The sequence below is a fragment of the Epinephelus moara genome, chromosome 10 (assembly GCF_006386435.1).
Source record: "Epinephelus moara isolate mb chromosome 10, YSFRI_EMoa_1.0, whole genome shotgun sequence".
NCBI lineage: Eukaryota > Metazoa > Chordata > Actinopteri > Perciformes > Serranidae > Epinephelus > Epinephelus moara.
In genome coordinates, this window is record NC_065515.1 from 14819176 (window position 1) to 14837134 (window position 17959).

The following is a 17959-nucleotide window of genomic DNA, read 5'->3' on the forward strand; positions in this document are numbered from 1 at the left end:
TTAGATTTCTAAATAAATATTCACCTCGTCACTAGATAGACCTACTCCTGAAAAACTTGTGCGCAAGGCTTTTTGTCCCTAAGAGGCCACCGTCATTTACCCGACGGGAGGGGTGAGCGAGTGAGCCCTGCAATCTAGAATTTGACCACTGATGTCACTGTTTTCAACCTATTTTACACACTGGCCCTTTAAAGTTATTCTATCGATTAGGTGATCCCTTGATAGAGTTCGTTTGTTTGCTCAAAGGCTGTTGACTCGCTTAAGTTATCTAAACAACCTCCCTCAGGAGATGTGCTCTCATTGTGTACACAAACACACATGCAGTATCTAACAAGCACAATCACGGATCCTCACACTGACCTCCCTCGCAGAGCTTGCCCTTGTAAACACACAGGTTCTCTCCTCCGCAGTGTTGCTGAAACACTTTGACCTCATCCCTCATGTCGGTCAGGTCATGGGAAAGATGCACCGTTTTCCCAAAGTACATCATGGTCACACACACTCTGCTCTGGTGCACAGAGCTCCTCAGCATCGGCGGGTCCTAGGTGGGGAAAAAAGGGGAGGTTAAAAGGGCAGGTTGGAGTTAGTTTGATATCGATTTAATCCAGTTTAGGATATTGTTTTGATTTCTTAATCCCAAATTTGATGTGAGTGATCTACACACGTAGGAGTTATGGGTCTGGATAAAATTTACTCCATCTCTATAATAATAAATAAAATGGAAATTATTCTTAACATATTACTGACTTACATTTTCTTTTTCATGTTGTCTCATGTTTGATATTTTGACCTGATTAATTTCAGTATGACCAGTTAAAACGGACTCAGTCGATAATTGCATAAATAAATTTGGGTCAGTAGAAGATTAATAATGTTGTGAGTTCTGAAATAAATATATTATATATAATAATTTGCATTTTAGCATTTTAAGTTTAGACATACATATTTATGAAACACACAAAGATTTATAATATAACCTCCTCCTGTTGGGTCTTGCCAAAATCAATGCATGTCATGGAAACTGTAATTGCTGTACCTAATTAATCCAAAGAGGCTGCAGCTTGTGACTTTGTTGTGGAAAGTTTTGTTGTCAGGGAAAACATAAAGAGTGATAAAAACCTCATTGACGTCAGCTCCGCTGGAGGCGGTGGTAGGACGCAGTCTGCGGCCTCTGAGCGTGCCGCTGGGAGTGACCTTTACCCCCCTCTCTTTCCTCTTTGTGGCCGGAGGCACTGGGGTGACAAAGTTGTTGATGACTGGGAGGCAGTAGGGAGAGATGCCTTGGGACACCTCCGTTGTGGTCAAACGTCTCCGGGGCTCCTTGTCCATCTGGGAGAGAACAAAATCGGGTTGTGACACTGACGTATTGTGATGTTGATGGCTCTGCTTTAAGTATTAACACAAAAACGTTTTCTGAGCTTATCATCTGTACAATATGACACAATACAGTTTAGTATTTTTGCACTTATTGAGCAACTGCAAAGTTTTCAAATGATTTCACCAAAGGCAGATAACATTGATCTCACTTTAGATCTAACCCAAAAAAACATGATTTTGTCTGTACAGAAAAAAACATCCTGCACACTCTCTATACAAGAAGGCACATGAATGGGTAAATGATTAAATGAGTCCCATGTGTCACGGTCTCACAGTGCAGTTGAATGGCTGGTCGTTCTCATTGGAGGACTCGAGGAGTCTGTAAGGGGAGCTGCGTCTGAGTGAAGCTGTGGTGCTGTTACTGTGGATCGGCTTCAGGCGCACCGGCCTCTGCATCTTCCCTGGAGCCGTGTTGGGTCGAGACGATCCTGGCTGCACCACCCGAAACACAAACACACAGTCAGCGTTCTGTTAATTACAAATACTGAATATATATTGCTATAGAAACCAACAAAGTACAGTGTAAAATTAGTTTACCATGGTGAACACAAGGCTGTGACTTAAAGCATTCTTGAGAGTAGTAAGTGTGTCTGATTTGTAGTGTTTCAGTGTGGCTAAACTTTAATCTCAGAAGAATCTAATCACATATAAGGCTGACATAATTTATAACATAATATTTGTACTTTTCATAATATATATTAAGACTGAAGGTTTATTCTTGACCTCTATAAAAGCAGTTGACAAAACAATATCTCTGCAAGGTCTATCTATTTCCAACAAAACATACATTGGTGTTTTATCATTTTAGGTTACTCTTGTTAAATGCAGCTTATTTGCTCAATGATATTTTCATTGTTTTATTTCACAAACCTTTGTCACACAGAATGTAACAATACAGTACATGTTGGAGGCATTTTATTATTCTACATTTTGATATTTATCACTGATTTTTTCATATTTCTACATAATGAGTTTGTGGTCAGCTGATGTTTTTTGCACACCATCTATGCATGCTAAAGAAATGTTACGTACTAATATAATCTACTCTATTAATGCATACATTTATTTATATCCCTTAGATTTATAAATCGTAATCTCCTATATTTAATTCATGATAATAAAATAATAGATGTGTGCAACTGCACATTAGTAAAGTGCCTTGATATTCCCGCCCCCACATATCACTGTGGATGTATTTCAAACAGGCCTCTACCTGCTGCAGTGTGAGATGTTTGCAGACTTGAGACGGGAGAGATTTCCCAGGGTAAACACAGAGATCAAGGCCGGGATCACTAGCTCTATTTACTCTGGCATCAAGGTCTGTGACTTTTTATGTTTCAAAGAAAACACACTTTGAATCCCATGACTTCACTTAAAACACTCTTGTTTGCGCACACAGCAAACAATGACTGTGGCAGCTCTTCAAACCTAAGTGTCAGTGTAAACATTTGATTTGACTTTTTTTTGGCTTTGATTTGATTTCACTTTATTATCAGAACGTTTTCTGAAATTTATCTTGCATCCCAGGACGTACACTGTTTCACATGAATACAGAAAATACAAAATGCTACATTTCAGCAAACAACAAAACCATATTACAAAAAGGTTTATTACAAAATTTAATTGCTCCCTTTTACATTCAGTGTTCAACCGAGGTACACCAAACCTAAACTGTGACTCAGTAGATTAACAGACTGAGGAACCACAGAGTCCTTTAACCTGTTCAATCTTGCCTGTGCGACTCTAAATCTTGATGGCAAAAACTGATATTCTTCAAACAACATGCCAACTATCAGCATTCACAGATAATGACTTTCATTACAGACTGACATCCATCACCCAAAACAACGTCTTGGACTCAACTGTGACTGAACTTGGCTGATTAAAACAGATCTTTATTATTTTTGTCTACTGAAGAGAATCTTCATAGCTGAAGGGATGATGCATCATCACAATGTTAAAAATTACACTTACTGGCTAAATGTAGGTACTGCAATTGAAGCTCAATACTGCTTAGACAACAAGACTAACACATGTCTGTATGGCAGATGAATCTGTCTTGTAGTCAGCTGGAGTTAAGCTTAGCTTAGCATAAAGCTTGGAAGCGGGGAATCAGTTGGCCTGTTGAGCCTTTGTAGCTTCCAGGCAAACCAGTGGAAACTGAGGAAGACATTGCCCTGGACCAAAACATAGGCCGAATCACTGTAACGTCCCAGATAGACAACTGGAACGTGTAGAGATTTGAAAAATTGACAAACTTGTTTATTTCTATTTTCATTTTTGGCTGTAACTGTAATGTTACTGTCGGTCAGACTAATGATAACTGCTAGCTTTGGGTAAACTCAAGCTGTAATTGTCTTTAGTTTGTGGGCCAACATGTAAATCAGGTCATAACCTAACATTAGTTTAAGTGTTGTTATAAATGCGACATGAAACCACCAAACATGCATTTTAGATAAATGAGATGAAAAATTGTGGAAAAAGAAAACATTCAACATGTTGCTGCCATATGTTGAGTCCAGGGCTATTCTCTGAGCATGTTTGCTTTTGGCAGATGGAAATCTGAAAATCCAAAAGCCTTCTCCACTCTTTATTGTTACCCAGCACCCTCATGCACAACAGGACTGTATCATTCTCTCTTGGTATCTCAGCTGTTCCTCGCCCCCATTTGCTCAATGCCATTAAACTGTATGCACACGATGCAGGGGTTCTCTTAAACAAACATTGTGATTCGGTCTATAGTCCGACACATTACTCCCCTAAAGCCACAACTTTTTTTTTGTCTTTACAATTCAGTTTTTGTCTGCATTAAACTAACTAAGCTTAATAATGATGTTTAGAGGTGCTGGAAGGTTGATCTTGTGATCTAGTTAGAACAGAGCCAGGCTTGCTGTCGAAGTTAGAGGGCTGATGCATTATTCTGTGTTTTTCAGGAAATAAAAAAAATCAAACTAATGAGGGCACGACAATCAAAATTACACCTCATATTTGTATTATGTAAAACACAGGACTGATTGACCTATCCATCTTAAACTGATTGGCCTTATAAAGGTCTTTAACTAAAGGTCAAGGTTTTAAACTCAGACATAATATCTCAGAGACCATGTTGTGGCATTTAAAAAACCTTCTTTGCATGATGGAGATGCTATAATTAAAGGTCAAATTCCAAAGGCACTTGATTAAGAACTTTGATCAGTGGTTTATCTCTGTCCTGATTGGCCAGTGGGGGGGCCTGCATCAATCACATGTGACAACATATTACAGCAATATCCACTCAAAGTACTTGTGCGCCAAGAAGGATGTTTGACTCACAGACTCTGAGGATTCGGAGTGCTCCCCTTCTGGCCCAGAGTGCTGTTTTCGGATGCCCCTTGCACCAGTGGGTGGGCGTGGAGACAGGATGCGGATGATGTCTTCTTCATACCTTTTAGAACGATCCACCTTCCAAACAAGACCATTCATCAATATCGTAACTATTTTTTGCGTAGCTATATATCTAAATTTTAAATTAAAAATAATTTGGTGGCTGATGTCATCAAGTGTCATTTGTTTCATTTGATTCAAGAGTCATTAATTTGCAAAATGAAGCGGAAAGCAGTGTTTAAATGTAAATGATGTACCTTGATCTTATGCACTCTTTCCCTCCTTGCAAACTCCTCCAGTTTCCTTTTGATCTCTATTTGATGGACACGCTGTATGGGAGGGGCACAGAGCCAATTAGCATCATTTATTATTCAAGGAGAAGCACAGATTAGCTGACAGTGATTTGACTGTTTTGTCTCTGGTACGCTGTGTTCCTCCCACCTCCATCTCCAGCACCTTGTGGAAAATGGCCTGGGCCAGGCATTCTCGAACGTGTCTCTGGTGGGCTCTCTGGATCAGCTTGTGTCTGTACTCCTTGTCTGGAACAATGCGCCCACTTCTGGTGATCTGAGAACAACAATAGCCTCAGTCCGCGTTCAAGCTATATTCACAATGTTTTTAAATTGAGGGCACAAACGGCTAATAGTTTGTGCAGAAATACAAGGACTCAAAAGCACACCAACACAATTTTATAACAATTAACAGTTTGTTATTTCACAAGGGAGATTTCTGTATTTGTGCTTTTTTTCCATTGGTTTGAAGTACGTGGGGCTTGACTGGAAAAAGGCGATGTCAAGCCATTCTGTACGTCTGTCAGAATTTAGTAACATTTCGATAAGAAACTAATGACAGTTAGTGGTAGTTTGGTTATTCACCATCTTTAAATACCTTTAATGATTTTAAAGGTGTACTATGCAGGAATTTCCTAAAAAACAATATTTAGACTCATACAATAGTAATTCCTCTTATTTATCACCTATGACCCACTAGAAGTGTGTGACAGTGTTTTTATCTGCAGAGACACCAGCTTTTGCCTGTATCTTCTTTTTTTACTCTTTAGTTTGCTGTGTTTGGGAAGTTGCTAGTTACAGTGCTCACGTGAGGTCGGGACTTTATAAAAACACAACAACCAGGTGCCAGACTATAGACAGCACACACGTCTAAGAGGAAGCTACAAAATTTGCAAACACAGCACAAAAAAATGCAAATATAGCAAACGAGCAAATCTGGAATTGGCTTCAATTTTCACTTTTGCTGCCAATACTGTTTACAAACAGTAACTTTCAATTCATGCACATTATACCTTTAAATCTGCCAGATTAAGTCAATTTCCTTGCAGCTTTTACTTTCACACAAAGATTTATGCAACTGTACTCAGGGAGAAGCTTTCATGCTAGTGATAGCAACTACCTAATAGGCTAGTCAATATTCAATAAAAGATTATTACTAGATTGCAATATCAGCAGCTCAACAACATTTATATTCATTGTAAGTACTTCAGGCTGTAAAAAGAGTGATATATATGACTGTGTCATCATTATCATCATCATCATTAGAGCCTTGGCCAGGATACTCATCCATATCTGCCAAGCACCAACTAGTTTTCGCATCCATTTAACTATACAGTTGTATCTTATGTTTCTTCACACAGCTGGGATATACTTGCGTGAGTACAAATACTAAAACCCTTACATATATTTCAAGTAAATTCAATATTTTTACTTAAAAAAAAAAAAAAACATGACATTTTTATGTGTTTAGCATTGAAATAGTCGGAATCAGCCTTCAAAAACCACCCTCTGTAATTTCTGTGTAACTGTTGAATATTAATACTTTTTAATATCATTCAATTACCAACAACAATACCCAGGAAATCAATGGTAGCTACGGCCCTTATAATAATAATAATCATCATCATAATCATAATCATCATCATCATCATCATCATCATCATCATCATCATCAGCCTACCAGTCCTGCTCTCTGCAGGTGTCTCCTGATCCGAGTGTTGCTGAAGTATCCAGCCAGATGTTTGTCGGTCAGACTGTTGTAGGCTGAAATAAGTCTACAGAAATGAGACCAACAAAATCACAAATTAGACACTCAATTAATCCCAACTAAAGAAACTTAATTAAGAAAAGGCTTCACTTAGTAAAGGAAACCAGAATCTCAATCAAATGCTTTAGTAGGGCACAACACCATGTTTGTTTGTTGTTTCTTGTTCTCATTAATGAGACATCAAGTCGACCGCAGGCCCGGCCGGGCTGAAAGTGTTTTTCCAACACAGATTTGATTTCCTCCAGCATTTGTGCACAAGACAACAGGATCTTACAAACTATAGGGTCTGTTACTGGTGTCTGATTACATACAGGAATTACAGGGAATGGCCCACTTAACCCTGACTGTCTGCCTCCTCTTTGTGCACCTGGCCTGTTTGTCTCCAGTGCTCTTCAGCTCTGGCTCCAGATTTCTCACTGAACCACAACATGCTGATGAACGATCACTCAGTATTTTATACACGACTTTCTTTTTCTATTTAAGAAGTTGATTCCAGGGTTTCAAAAGTAACTAAACACAACTAAACCAGGAAGTTTAAAATGACAAAAAAGGCATATGGTGGAAGAAGTATTCAAATAATCTAAGTTAAACAGTGAAAGTCAAACACTTGACTTAAAAAATACAAAGTATTACAGACAAAATGTACTTAAAGTATATGTAACTTAATAGTACTCATTATGAAGCAGAATGACCCCTGGAGGTATCTTAATACTGGGTCATGTGTACTTTAGTGTTACAGTCCCAGGTGGAGCTGATTTTAACTACTTCACCTTCTGATTAAGAGTTAAATCTAACAATGCATCATATTTTATAAACTGTAAATGTAAAATCTTTATCTGTAAAGTCATTATGGCTGTCAGATAAATGTTGTAGTATTTCCCTCTGAATTGTAATGGAAGTATGAAGTACCATTTAATCAAAATGATTAAAAACAGGAACCTAAAATGTCTTACTGAAGTAACTGAGTGAATGTACTTCAACAAAGAGAGTGTGTTCTTCACTCTCCATTTTATTTTCCTTTAAGGTTGTGTTCAATGTAGCTAATTTGATGTTCATAGTGAAGCACTTTGTAGTACAAATCTGCTGTTTAAAAAGTTTTCTAAGTATTGCTTAAAGTTTTATTAGTTTTAGTTTGACCCATTAGTAGTCTGTAGAAAGTAGTAAAAGAAAAGTCAAATAAAATTAGTAAATTGTGCCTCAGTGGTGTCTTATTGCTTGACATTGTACTCTCACACTGTTACAATACAATATAATAGTGTGGTTTTGTGACGCACTTTGTTTTCTCAAACTGCCATGTTTAAAGTTTTAACGGGCCTAACGGTTAACTAGCTTAACATTAGCATTAGCACAGTTTAGAGTCATTAAATAAAAGTATTAACCGTTTTTGGTAGTTAACCGTGTTGCTAGACATTTTACTCCCACACAACATATGTGTATTAGATATTAATTACATTTTTTAAGTAGTTATAAAAAGAAAGGGAAGATTACGTAAAATTTAGAAAGTACACCAATATTCGGACCCACATCTCAGCTCCTCCACTGTCAAATATAAAACATTAAATTGCACCTACCCCGGGTTGAGGTGACTCATGGTTTCCAGCTCGCACTTTCTTTAAAAATCCTCTGAATATATGAGGTAAGAAGGGCCGTGGTGTTCGCTGGAAGAAGCCTGGGTTGATGTGAAGTCAAATTAAACCTGCAGAGTTGTGCTAAAATGAGTCAGTACATTTTCAGTTGAGCCGGACTGAGGCTGCACTTCTTCTCCCAGAGCGGAACTGATGACACTCAGCGGTTGCCATGGGAGATCACGTGACGATGCTGCCAATGAGACTGGTTTCCACTTACAGAGTCCCACTAACATCTAAACCTGGATAACACACACTCACACACACTCTGAGGTGCATGTTTAATGACTGATTCATTACTCAGTTCATTTCATTTTATTTCTGATCATCTAAAAAACTGCTTCCTAAGGTTTTAGACTTATTTTAGATTTACTGGTGACTAATTAAAATGCTATAAAGCTTTAATCAGTGGTGGAAGAAGTAGGCGACTCAGATCCTTTACTTAAGTGTAAAAATACTTAATTACAAGTAAAAGTCCTGCATTCAAAATCCAACTTTACATAAGATCAGCAAAATGTTTAGAAACCTTTATTTAAGATCTAATTTTCAAGACAGACCTGAGTACATAAATAACCACATAAAACAACCAATTTAAAAAGTACAATATCGTACAATATAAATGTATGTATATACATATATAAAACAAAATATAATATTATACATATATACACATATAACTTAATAATGCATCAGTTAAAACAAGTTAAAAACACTAACAGTTAAAATCAGTCAAGTTTTTGACTAGATTTCTTAAATGACCCATAGGACACAGAGTATCAAGCTTCAAACTACACTGCAATTCGTTCCAGGTGTGTGGTGCAAAGAATCTAAAAGCAATCTTTCCTTAATCAGTGTTAGTTCTAGGAACCTGCAGCACTAACCAGTCCTGCAAATGTGAGTTATGTGTTACAACTCTCCAGCCAATAAGTGACGTCAAATATGAGAGCAATTTCTGAAGAAGTCCCTTATGAATAAATAAAACAAATGCTGGTCACTTCTAATAGAAAGAGAAGACCATCCCACATTTTGAGAAAGAAAACAATGATGAGTGCTACGGGTGTCTCCGGTTATAAATCTAGATGCAGTTAAGTAGTTCAGTGGTTACCAGCCAAGGGGTTAGGCCCCTTACAAATGGTCACATGAAAGATCAGAGGTGTCATGTAAGATTAATAGGAGAGGAGAGAGAAAAAAAGTTATACCAAACAGTAGTACTCATATTTTGGTCTTTAGTCTTTGCTTGTTTTATGAAATGTTGGATAATTTTACCTTCATGGTGCTTGAAGAGTAATTTCAGTTTAGAGCAAAAATCGGTCTTTGCTTGAACTACTCATAGGCAGGTGAAATGTGACAAGATGCCCAGACCATACAGTTTTTCTATGAGGTATACCAGCCAAAAAAAAGGTGGCAACCACTGGTTACCTATGTTATAATGTTATCATGGTTTTTTAAAAAAAATATAAATCTTAATTTGTAAAGTAACTACAGCTCCAGATAAATGTAGTGGAATAAAAAGAACAACGTTTCCCTCTGAAATGTAGTGGAGTATAAGTATAAGTAGAAGAAAATGGAAATACACGGGCAAAGTTCAATAAAGCCTACCTTAAAAATTAACCATACCTGGGTAATCATACTTATTTTCAACCAGTGGCTTCAATTTAATCCAGCAGTGCTCCAAATATCCCCTCAGCTCTCATGCTGTCATGACTTTTAACTAGTCTAGTCTAATAGGAAAATAATATTCCACTGTAACCTCATAATCATATATTGCAATATGAAACACTATAATTATGTTATATACTGAAAGCAACAACAGTCAATAGCAAAATAAAAGCAGGCAAAATAATGATTACTATAATATCCCTACAGATATGTAATGGCAAGTCATTTGCACAGTAGTGCTGATTAATGTAATTGCTATTGTGTGTATGTGTTTTGTGTACATTGATATACTATATATGCATTTAAAAAATAATAGTTTGCTTTCACTCACTCCTGTTGCCTCTGATCTTATAGATCAACCATCCAGCACAATGAGAACATCACTGATTCCGTGACAGTTTTCACCTCAGCAAATAGATTCACACAGTTTACCAGGATGTGCAGGTCCTCTGTGGCCCTCTTGTGGAAGTATGGAAAATTAATTTTGCTGGGACACGGCATCATTTTCACATTTTCTGAGTGTATAAACAATACACAAGCCACATCTTATGTAATACTAATTAGAGCTACATTAACTCACACATTAGATAGTAATGCATGGTATATCTAATCAAATGTTAATTTTCCATATTTAAGATATATTTATGTGTGGTGGCTTTGCTTTCTGCAGTCTTTCATCCAATGATTCATGGCCTCAATATTGTGTTGAAGTATCACACAACATGTCAGACCTAGTCTTCAGATTTTGTGGCAAAAACCGCTAATTTTTATGGTCAATTAAAGTGGTTGTAGTACCACGGTTGACCTGTGGGGGGAGCCATGTTTCTGTATCAATATGCAACAAAGCCTGGGAGTCTTACTACCTGAGGATCACATCATAAATACACTGAGGAAGGAAGGGAGAAGATTGTTCTGTGCTTTTGTTTTTGGATAACATCCTGTTCAAATATGCAACAGCAGACACAGATACAGATTTATATGTATATGTGGTACTTACAGGTGAGTCAGATTTCCCCTTCAGCTGGTAGGAGATCAGGGATGTTCTTAGAAACACTGGAGCACGATGCTGGAGGTTGAACTCAGGGTCTCTACTGAACAGGCTGTCCTGCAAAAAATTAAAATGTCAGTTCAAAATGGTCAGTGTGCAAACATTCATTATTTTCACCGAGACATTTTGTCATGCAGCTGTTGGACAACAATAACATAAATAATGTAACCAACACTTAACTTCTCTGACAAATCCAACACATTTGAAGCATATGCTGTGCCAGCAAATTCACTGCAGGAAAAGATGATTGATCATTTATGCATTTACCCATGTATAGTATTTATGTGGTGCTAAATGGCTGCGTACATCATACAAGAATGCATCCTTGTTTAAATCACCGTGCATATGCATACATGTACAGGGTCATGTAGGTGCTGAAATGCTGAAGCATTATAGGAATCTATCCTTTATGGAGTCATGACAGTTGGCATCTGATAAAGTAAGACACAAGGTTGAGATACATGTCAGGAAAAGACTATAGACAAGAAACATGACAGATTTAGACACAGCAAACTGTGTGTGTCAAAATAAAGTGACTCACAGAGCACATGAATGGTTGATGTGTTTCTGTGGCAGAGCCTTGAAGAAAAAAGCCTTGTAAATTAGTTAAACTTTTAACACTGACTTTTGGCATAAACTGCCATACACTGCCTATGTTCGGGAGAAGCAACTATGCGGCCGTCTTATTGAGGTCAGGATGTGCGGACAGTTCAATCATTCCACAATCAGAAACCATGGATTACCAGAACCATCCGCAAACATGGGCAATTTTAAAGCAGCCACCAACAATGTAAGAAGACGCATAAAAAAGAGTAAATTACAGTGCATGAGTTAAATGAGGAGATGGGATCACATTTTATTGGACTTTTAAATTGTATTATTCCATGTGACTAAGAGATTATTGATTGGTTGTGATTCATCAAATTATACAGTGTGTAAACTAAAGAGTGGAGCATGTAAACAGTAATACAGTTGACTGCTGATAATAATAATAAGAGAGAGGAAAATGTGGTAATGCTACCCTGCTTCAAAGTTATAATCATGTTCTATAATGCATTTTTTCCTCAAGCATATACTGAAAATACAAATACAAACAAATGAAACACAGATAAAATACGAGAAGTTAACATAATTTATCATAATCAATATTATAGTCTTTTCCCAGGTACTTTGATCTCTTGTGACTGACTGAGCTTTGCAAGGTGGATCCAGATCAAAGGTGCCTCCTCAGTGTGGTTGTTGCACCTTGACACTCACCAGCACCTCTGCATCGCTCTGTTTCCCTCTTGTTTCACACCAGGATGCCAACACACACCTGTGGCTGTTTGACACAACCAGGCAGAAGAAAAGAAAAGACGAGGGTGAGCTGGGAAGGTATTGAGGACAGATGATGCAAGACAGGAAAAAGTAGAATTTAAAACTCGTATTTACTTGTTAAAACAAGTGCAGCTGCACTTAAAAACAAAAACATAGGGCTGCAATAATAACCAGTGTCACAACATAATGAATTTTGTATGTTTCTGTCTTGTCTTGTGTTTGACGCATCTTATATTGGAAAAAGGTATAGAACTTACTCTTTCCAAATTTGCAAGACATTTTCTGTAGACTATTCTTCATTCAACTTTGCTTTTATATTTATGTTTGTTGCGTGTTTAATGTCGAAATGAAATAAGAAGTTGATTCAGGAAACAAAGGGAAATTAACTGATTCGTTAATTTTAAATACTTGGGGGAACGTACCAGATAGTTTCAAGTCAAAAAGCTCAAGCCTAAGTGAAGTCACAAGTAACTCGCTGTAAAGTTCAAGTCTAAAGTCTAAAGTCATCAAATTTGTGACTTGAGCCTGACTCGAGTCGAAGTCTTTTGTTTGATATGCATTTTTAATTTCTCCTAGCTATTTGGCATCAGTAGGACCCGATAAGTATAAAAAACTAAACATTGTCAATGATAACCGAGTCCCAATGTCCTCAAACAAGACAATAATAAAATCCCAACATCCTCAAATGAGACAATAATGAAGTCCCAGTGTCCTCAAATGAGTACTTTCTAATTAACAGTGTCATAGCTTGTTACTGTTGCTTAAATTGGTCAAATTTGTTGCCATATCAAACTACAAACAATATTAATCATAAATAAACATGTTTCAACCATAAAATGTAATCAGGTTTTGGACCTTGTCCAGTTTTGTGTCAAGATTGGCTGCAGACTGACTTGGCAGTGATGGCTGCCATCTTGTTTTTACATGGATTAGTGTATTGTGGTCTTACTGTGACTAGATGGCACATTAAAGTGTCCACGAATGAGGACAACAGGTCTAAGTTAAGTAGACCTGTAGAATGAAATATAAGGTCAAGTAAACCAGAAATGTGATGTCCTCATACGAGGACACAAGGTCTCAGGAGGTTAATTATTATTATTATATATAGTATTTTTATTCGTAAAAAGTAGAATGAGCAAAGTATAAAGTAAACACAATGTGAATAAATTAATGCAGTTTACTTACACAAGGAGTGAACAAATATATCAAGGAGCAAAAAAATGGAAACGTATTTATAATCCTACTACTACTACTGTTATTAGTGGTGTTCTGTGAATATATATATCTAAAAAAAAGGTGACAGCAGGCTGATGTCAGAGTGTGTGTTGCCAAATCAAGATACACATGAGATACTGTGTGATGGATACATTTGTGCTGGGTTTTAGATCATATTAAAGTAGAGACTGAAGCTAAAATAGCTGTTGAATGTCTGAGTATTTCATTAAATCTGAGCTGCACAGGCTTCAAAGAGCTTCACCTTTACGTGTACAGATGTGCACTGCAGCAGGCCTCTCCCACACTAAGCACATGGACATGAGCAGGGATGAACAACCAGGTAGACAAGCAATACCTGGCTGTCAAGCAGGTGGAATTGAGATGGATATGCCTCCAATGCCTGCAATAAACACAGTAATCAAGGCAGACATTTCACCAGCACTAACTGCCTAATACACAGCTTAAGTCTTAAAATAACAATTAGCGTAGAAATAGAAGAGGTGATTATAAATTCCATTCAGGAAAGGGTCTTGGCTGAAAGCTGGGAGGTGGCAGGGAGATGTCGGGGAGTCATGCGGCTCTGAGATAGGGGGGCAGCAGTTTTTGCAATCAGCGTTAAATAGAGCAGTTTTGTGCCTGTGTGATTGTCAAGTGGGCCATTACTGGTTGATAAGAGCACTTTTTCCTTATGTCGCTCTGATTGGGCTGAGCATGCTGCTCTCTCTCGCATGCTGTCCCAATGCAATCAGGCCCCTCTTTCACTGCACTGCCATTTTCACTGCTGTGATTTCCACCCAATCCCCCACCGGCCCCCAGCCAACGCAACTCCCACCCCCCTCCACCACCACCCCCATCCCTCCTCCTCCAGCACCCCGACCTTCCCCTTCAGATTCTATGAGTACCCATTTACAGCAAGGAGAAAAGGTCATGCCAAACTCGTTGTGTCAATTGTAAACCACCCCAATTCGGACTGATTTCAATGAAATAAATGAGTAGGTGCAGCCCCAAAGAAAGCAAAGGTCCATGTGAGAGTAGCAAATTAGGAGATTTTCTCAGAGGCTCACCGGGGCCAAACGCTCACCGCTTCTCTCCCACATTCCTTGTTCTTTCTCTAGTTCGGTAACCTGTGTATCTTTTTAAATTAAACTTTTGCAAAGCGACAAAGGGGATCACTTTGGATGTGGAAACATGCTGAACAGTTCTGAGTTCACATCATGTAAAGATGAAAATTTGCTGATGCAATAAAAAAGAAAATAAACAATTATCACTAACCACCCTTACTACATTTCTTGTAGCAGATATAGCATGATGTCTTTTAGAGGCTTTGTGGGTTCGTGAGAGTGATTCTGTTCATCAAAGACACAGTATCGTCTGTCATGTTCTTTGTTAAAGCACTTATGTACTTACAATTGCATGAAAAAGTCTGGGCACCCCTGGTCAAAATTCTCTTTACAGTAAATAGCCAAGCAAGCAAAAGATGGTCTGATTTCCAAAAAGGCAAAAAAGTTTAAGAGGACTAATTTATTCAATATTCAAAGCAAGATTCCTTTTTTTTTTATTTCAATCTGTCACAGTTTCAAAATAACATGAGAGGAAAAGGTCCTGAAGCAAAAGCTGGTCACCCTGCATGGTCAGTAGTTAGTAGTGCCCCCTTTGGCAACAGCTTCTAAACACTTTCTGTAGCCAGCTAAGAATCTTTCAGTTCTTGTTTGAAGGATTTTTGCCCATTCGTCTTTGCAAAACACTTCTAGCTCTGTGAGATTCTTGGGCCATCTTGCATGCACTACTCTTTTGAGGTCCATCCGCAGATTTTCAATGATGTTCAGGTCAGGAGACTGTGAGGCCCATGGCAAAACCTTCAGCTTGCGCCTCTTGAGGTAGTCCATTGTGGATTTCGTGGTCTCCAGGATTGTTGTCCTGTTGTAGAAGCCATCCTCTCTTCATCTTCAGCTTTTTTTTTATGGTGTGATGTTTGCTTACAGAATTTGCTGGATATTAACTGAATCCATTCTTTCCTCTTCCTGTGAAACATTCTCTGTGCCACTGGCTCCAACACAAGCCCAAAGCATGATTGAACCACCTCCGTCCTTAACAGCTGGACAGGTGTTCTTTCCGTGACTTGTTGTGATGCTGAATTTTGTGGTGAGGACTCAGAAAAGGTTTTCTCCTGATGACTCTTCCATGACATGAAGATCATATTTGTGCAGGTGTCGCTGCACAGTTTAACAGTGTTCCACCACTCCAGAGTCTGATAAATCTTCCTGCAGGTCTTTTGCAGTCAAACGGGGGTTCAGATTTGCCTTTCTAGCGATCCTATGTGCAGCCTGCTCGATCTTGGACCTCCAGACCTCAACTTGACCTTCACAGTTCCTGTTAACTGCCATGTCTTAATTACATTACGAACTGAGGATGCAGCTGCCTGAAAACACTTTGCTATCTTCTTATAGTCTTCTCCTGCTTTGTGGGCATCAGTTATTTTAGTTTTCAGAGTGCTAGGCAGCTGTTAAAAGGAGCCAGTGGCTGCTGATTAACAGGACAAGGTTTTAGGAGGCAGAGTATTTTTCAAGCTTTGAAATTTGCATCACTTGACCTTTCCTAACAATGATTGTGAACAAGCCACAGTCCTAACAAGCTAATTAAGATCTGAGCCTAGTGAAAGTTAACTAAGAGCTCAAACATCTTGGGCTGCCCAAAGTTTTGCACGGTGCTTCTTTCCTTTTTTAACTCTAAAATTGTACAAAAAATGATACACCAATCTTCCTTTAAATGTTGAAAAGCATATTTTATCTTTAACTTCATGCCTTTTCAGTTCATCTTCTACTTACTTAACTATTCATTATTGATTGAGGCCTCGCAGACCCCAGTTATCTTCTTTTAAATATATATTTTTCTTTCCGTCTGGCCTTTGTAAAACCCCAAATGTAAAAAACTATCAGTGTGCTTACTCCTCCCTTTGCCATAAACAGGACTTACTTGTTGGAGATATCAGCCGTAGAGATGTCTGCTTTCTCTCAAATATAATAGAACTAGATGGAGTTCGGCTTGTGGTGCTCAAAGCTAAAAAATACATTTGAAAAACCCAACAACAATAATGTCTCCTTCGAAAAATCCAGTTACTCAAGATAATCCACAGGCCTTGTTGTGAGCAGTTTCATATAGGGACTATATTCTTTCTACCAAACTACACGCGCCAATCATATCACTGTGCAGAAGGAAGCGTGCATCTGATAGCTCTCTTAGCACCACTGAGCTAGCTAATGTTACAGCTCAGCTCAGTTTCAGACTTTTTTCATGTACTGTCTGTATGTTTTCTTACAAAAATGCACCAAAATTCATACATATCCCACATAATAATAAGCTAGTAATTGGTGTATAACCCACATATTAAGGATTGATGTGCTTTTGGGAGTAAGGCAGGAAGTGGTCCTGTAATGAGGCAGGTTGGTGTGGTGGATGGAGTTATTTCAAGTTGCGTCATCACCATTTTTCTTTCCCGAAATCAAACCACAGTAACTTTACATTGAGTACAAAATGTCATTTGTTGAATGATAATTCATAGCATATCAAACAAACCACTGAAAGAGGATACATTAAATGTTTACATCTTACATCTGTCACGAGCACAAGCCTCATATCCATGAGTAGATGCACGCTTCCTTCTGCACAGTGATTTGGTTGGCAGGTGTAGTTCAGTAGAAAGATCTACAGTTCCAACATGAAACTGCTCACAACAAGGTCTGTGGATTATGTTGAGTCACGCTGTCATGATTTCTGGAAAGAGACATTACTGCTGAGAGTTTTTTAAATGTATATTTACATACATATATATATATATATATGTTTGGCGCTTTGAGCACCACAAGCCGAGTGCCATCTAGTTCATCTATTTTGATTTTGGGGTGGACTGTCCCTTTTAAAGGGTTTCCAGGACCCCAGAATGAACGTTAGTTAAGAAGAGTGCTTAAGCTAAATTACTGTTAACATATATTTCTAGTATTCTTTATCTCTCTAGGAAGACTTTTAATAATGTAGAAAAATACTAATAAAATTCACTGTTAAAAGCACAGCAGCCTCACACTCTGCCAGAAGTAAAGCAGCAAAGCTGTCGAACAAGTTTGTAAGTAGACCCGTTGTTGACAGATCAGACACTGTTTTTGTCTGGTCCACATGGAGCAAAACATTTAGGAAGTGAGCCATGGAAAATGAAGCCATGCAACTGTTACACACTCAGATGTACATCTTTCCCAACATCTGTAGCCACATCAGGTATTCTTCAGACGGTGCGGTGGAGTGATAA

At 38.1% G+C, this 17959-nt stretch overlaps 1 protein-coding gene across 1 annotated transcript in view; it reads right to left on the bottom strand.

Annotated features, from left to right (window-relative positions):
• Positions 1-8548, bottom strand: part of erich3 (glutamate-rich 3) — an 18274-nt gene extending 9726 nt beyond the window's left edge. Inside the window, exons 1-8 of the mRNA XM_050055823.1 lie at positions 8370-8548; positions 6712-6805; positions 5182-5307; positions 4998-5069; positions 4690-4818; positions 1651-1809; positions 1120-1329; positions 361-541 (exon numbers count right to left, since the gene is read on the bottom strand). Coding sequence (XP_049911780.1) covers positions 361-541; positions 1120-1329; positions 1651-1809; positions 4690-4818; positions 4998-5069; positions 5182-5307; positions 6712-6805; positions 8370-8389 — 991 coding nt within the window. The 5' untranslated portion in view covers positions 8390-8548. The remainder of the gene's footprint in view (positions 1-360; positions 542-1119; positions 1330-1650; positions 1810-4689; positions 4819-4997; positions 5070-5181; positions 5308-6711; positions 6806-8369) is intronic.
• Positions 8549-17959: the final 9411 nt, after the last annotated feature.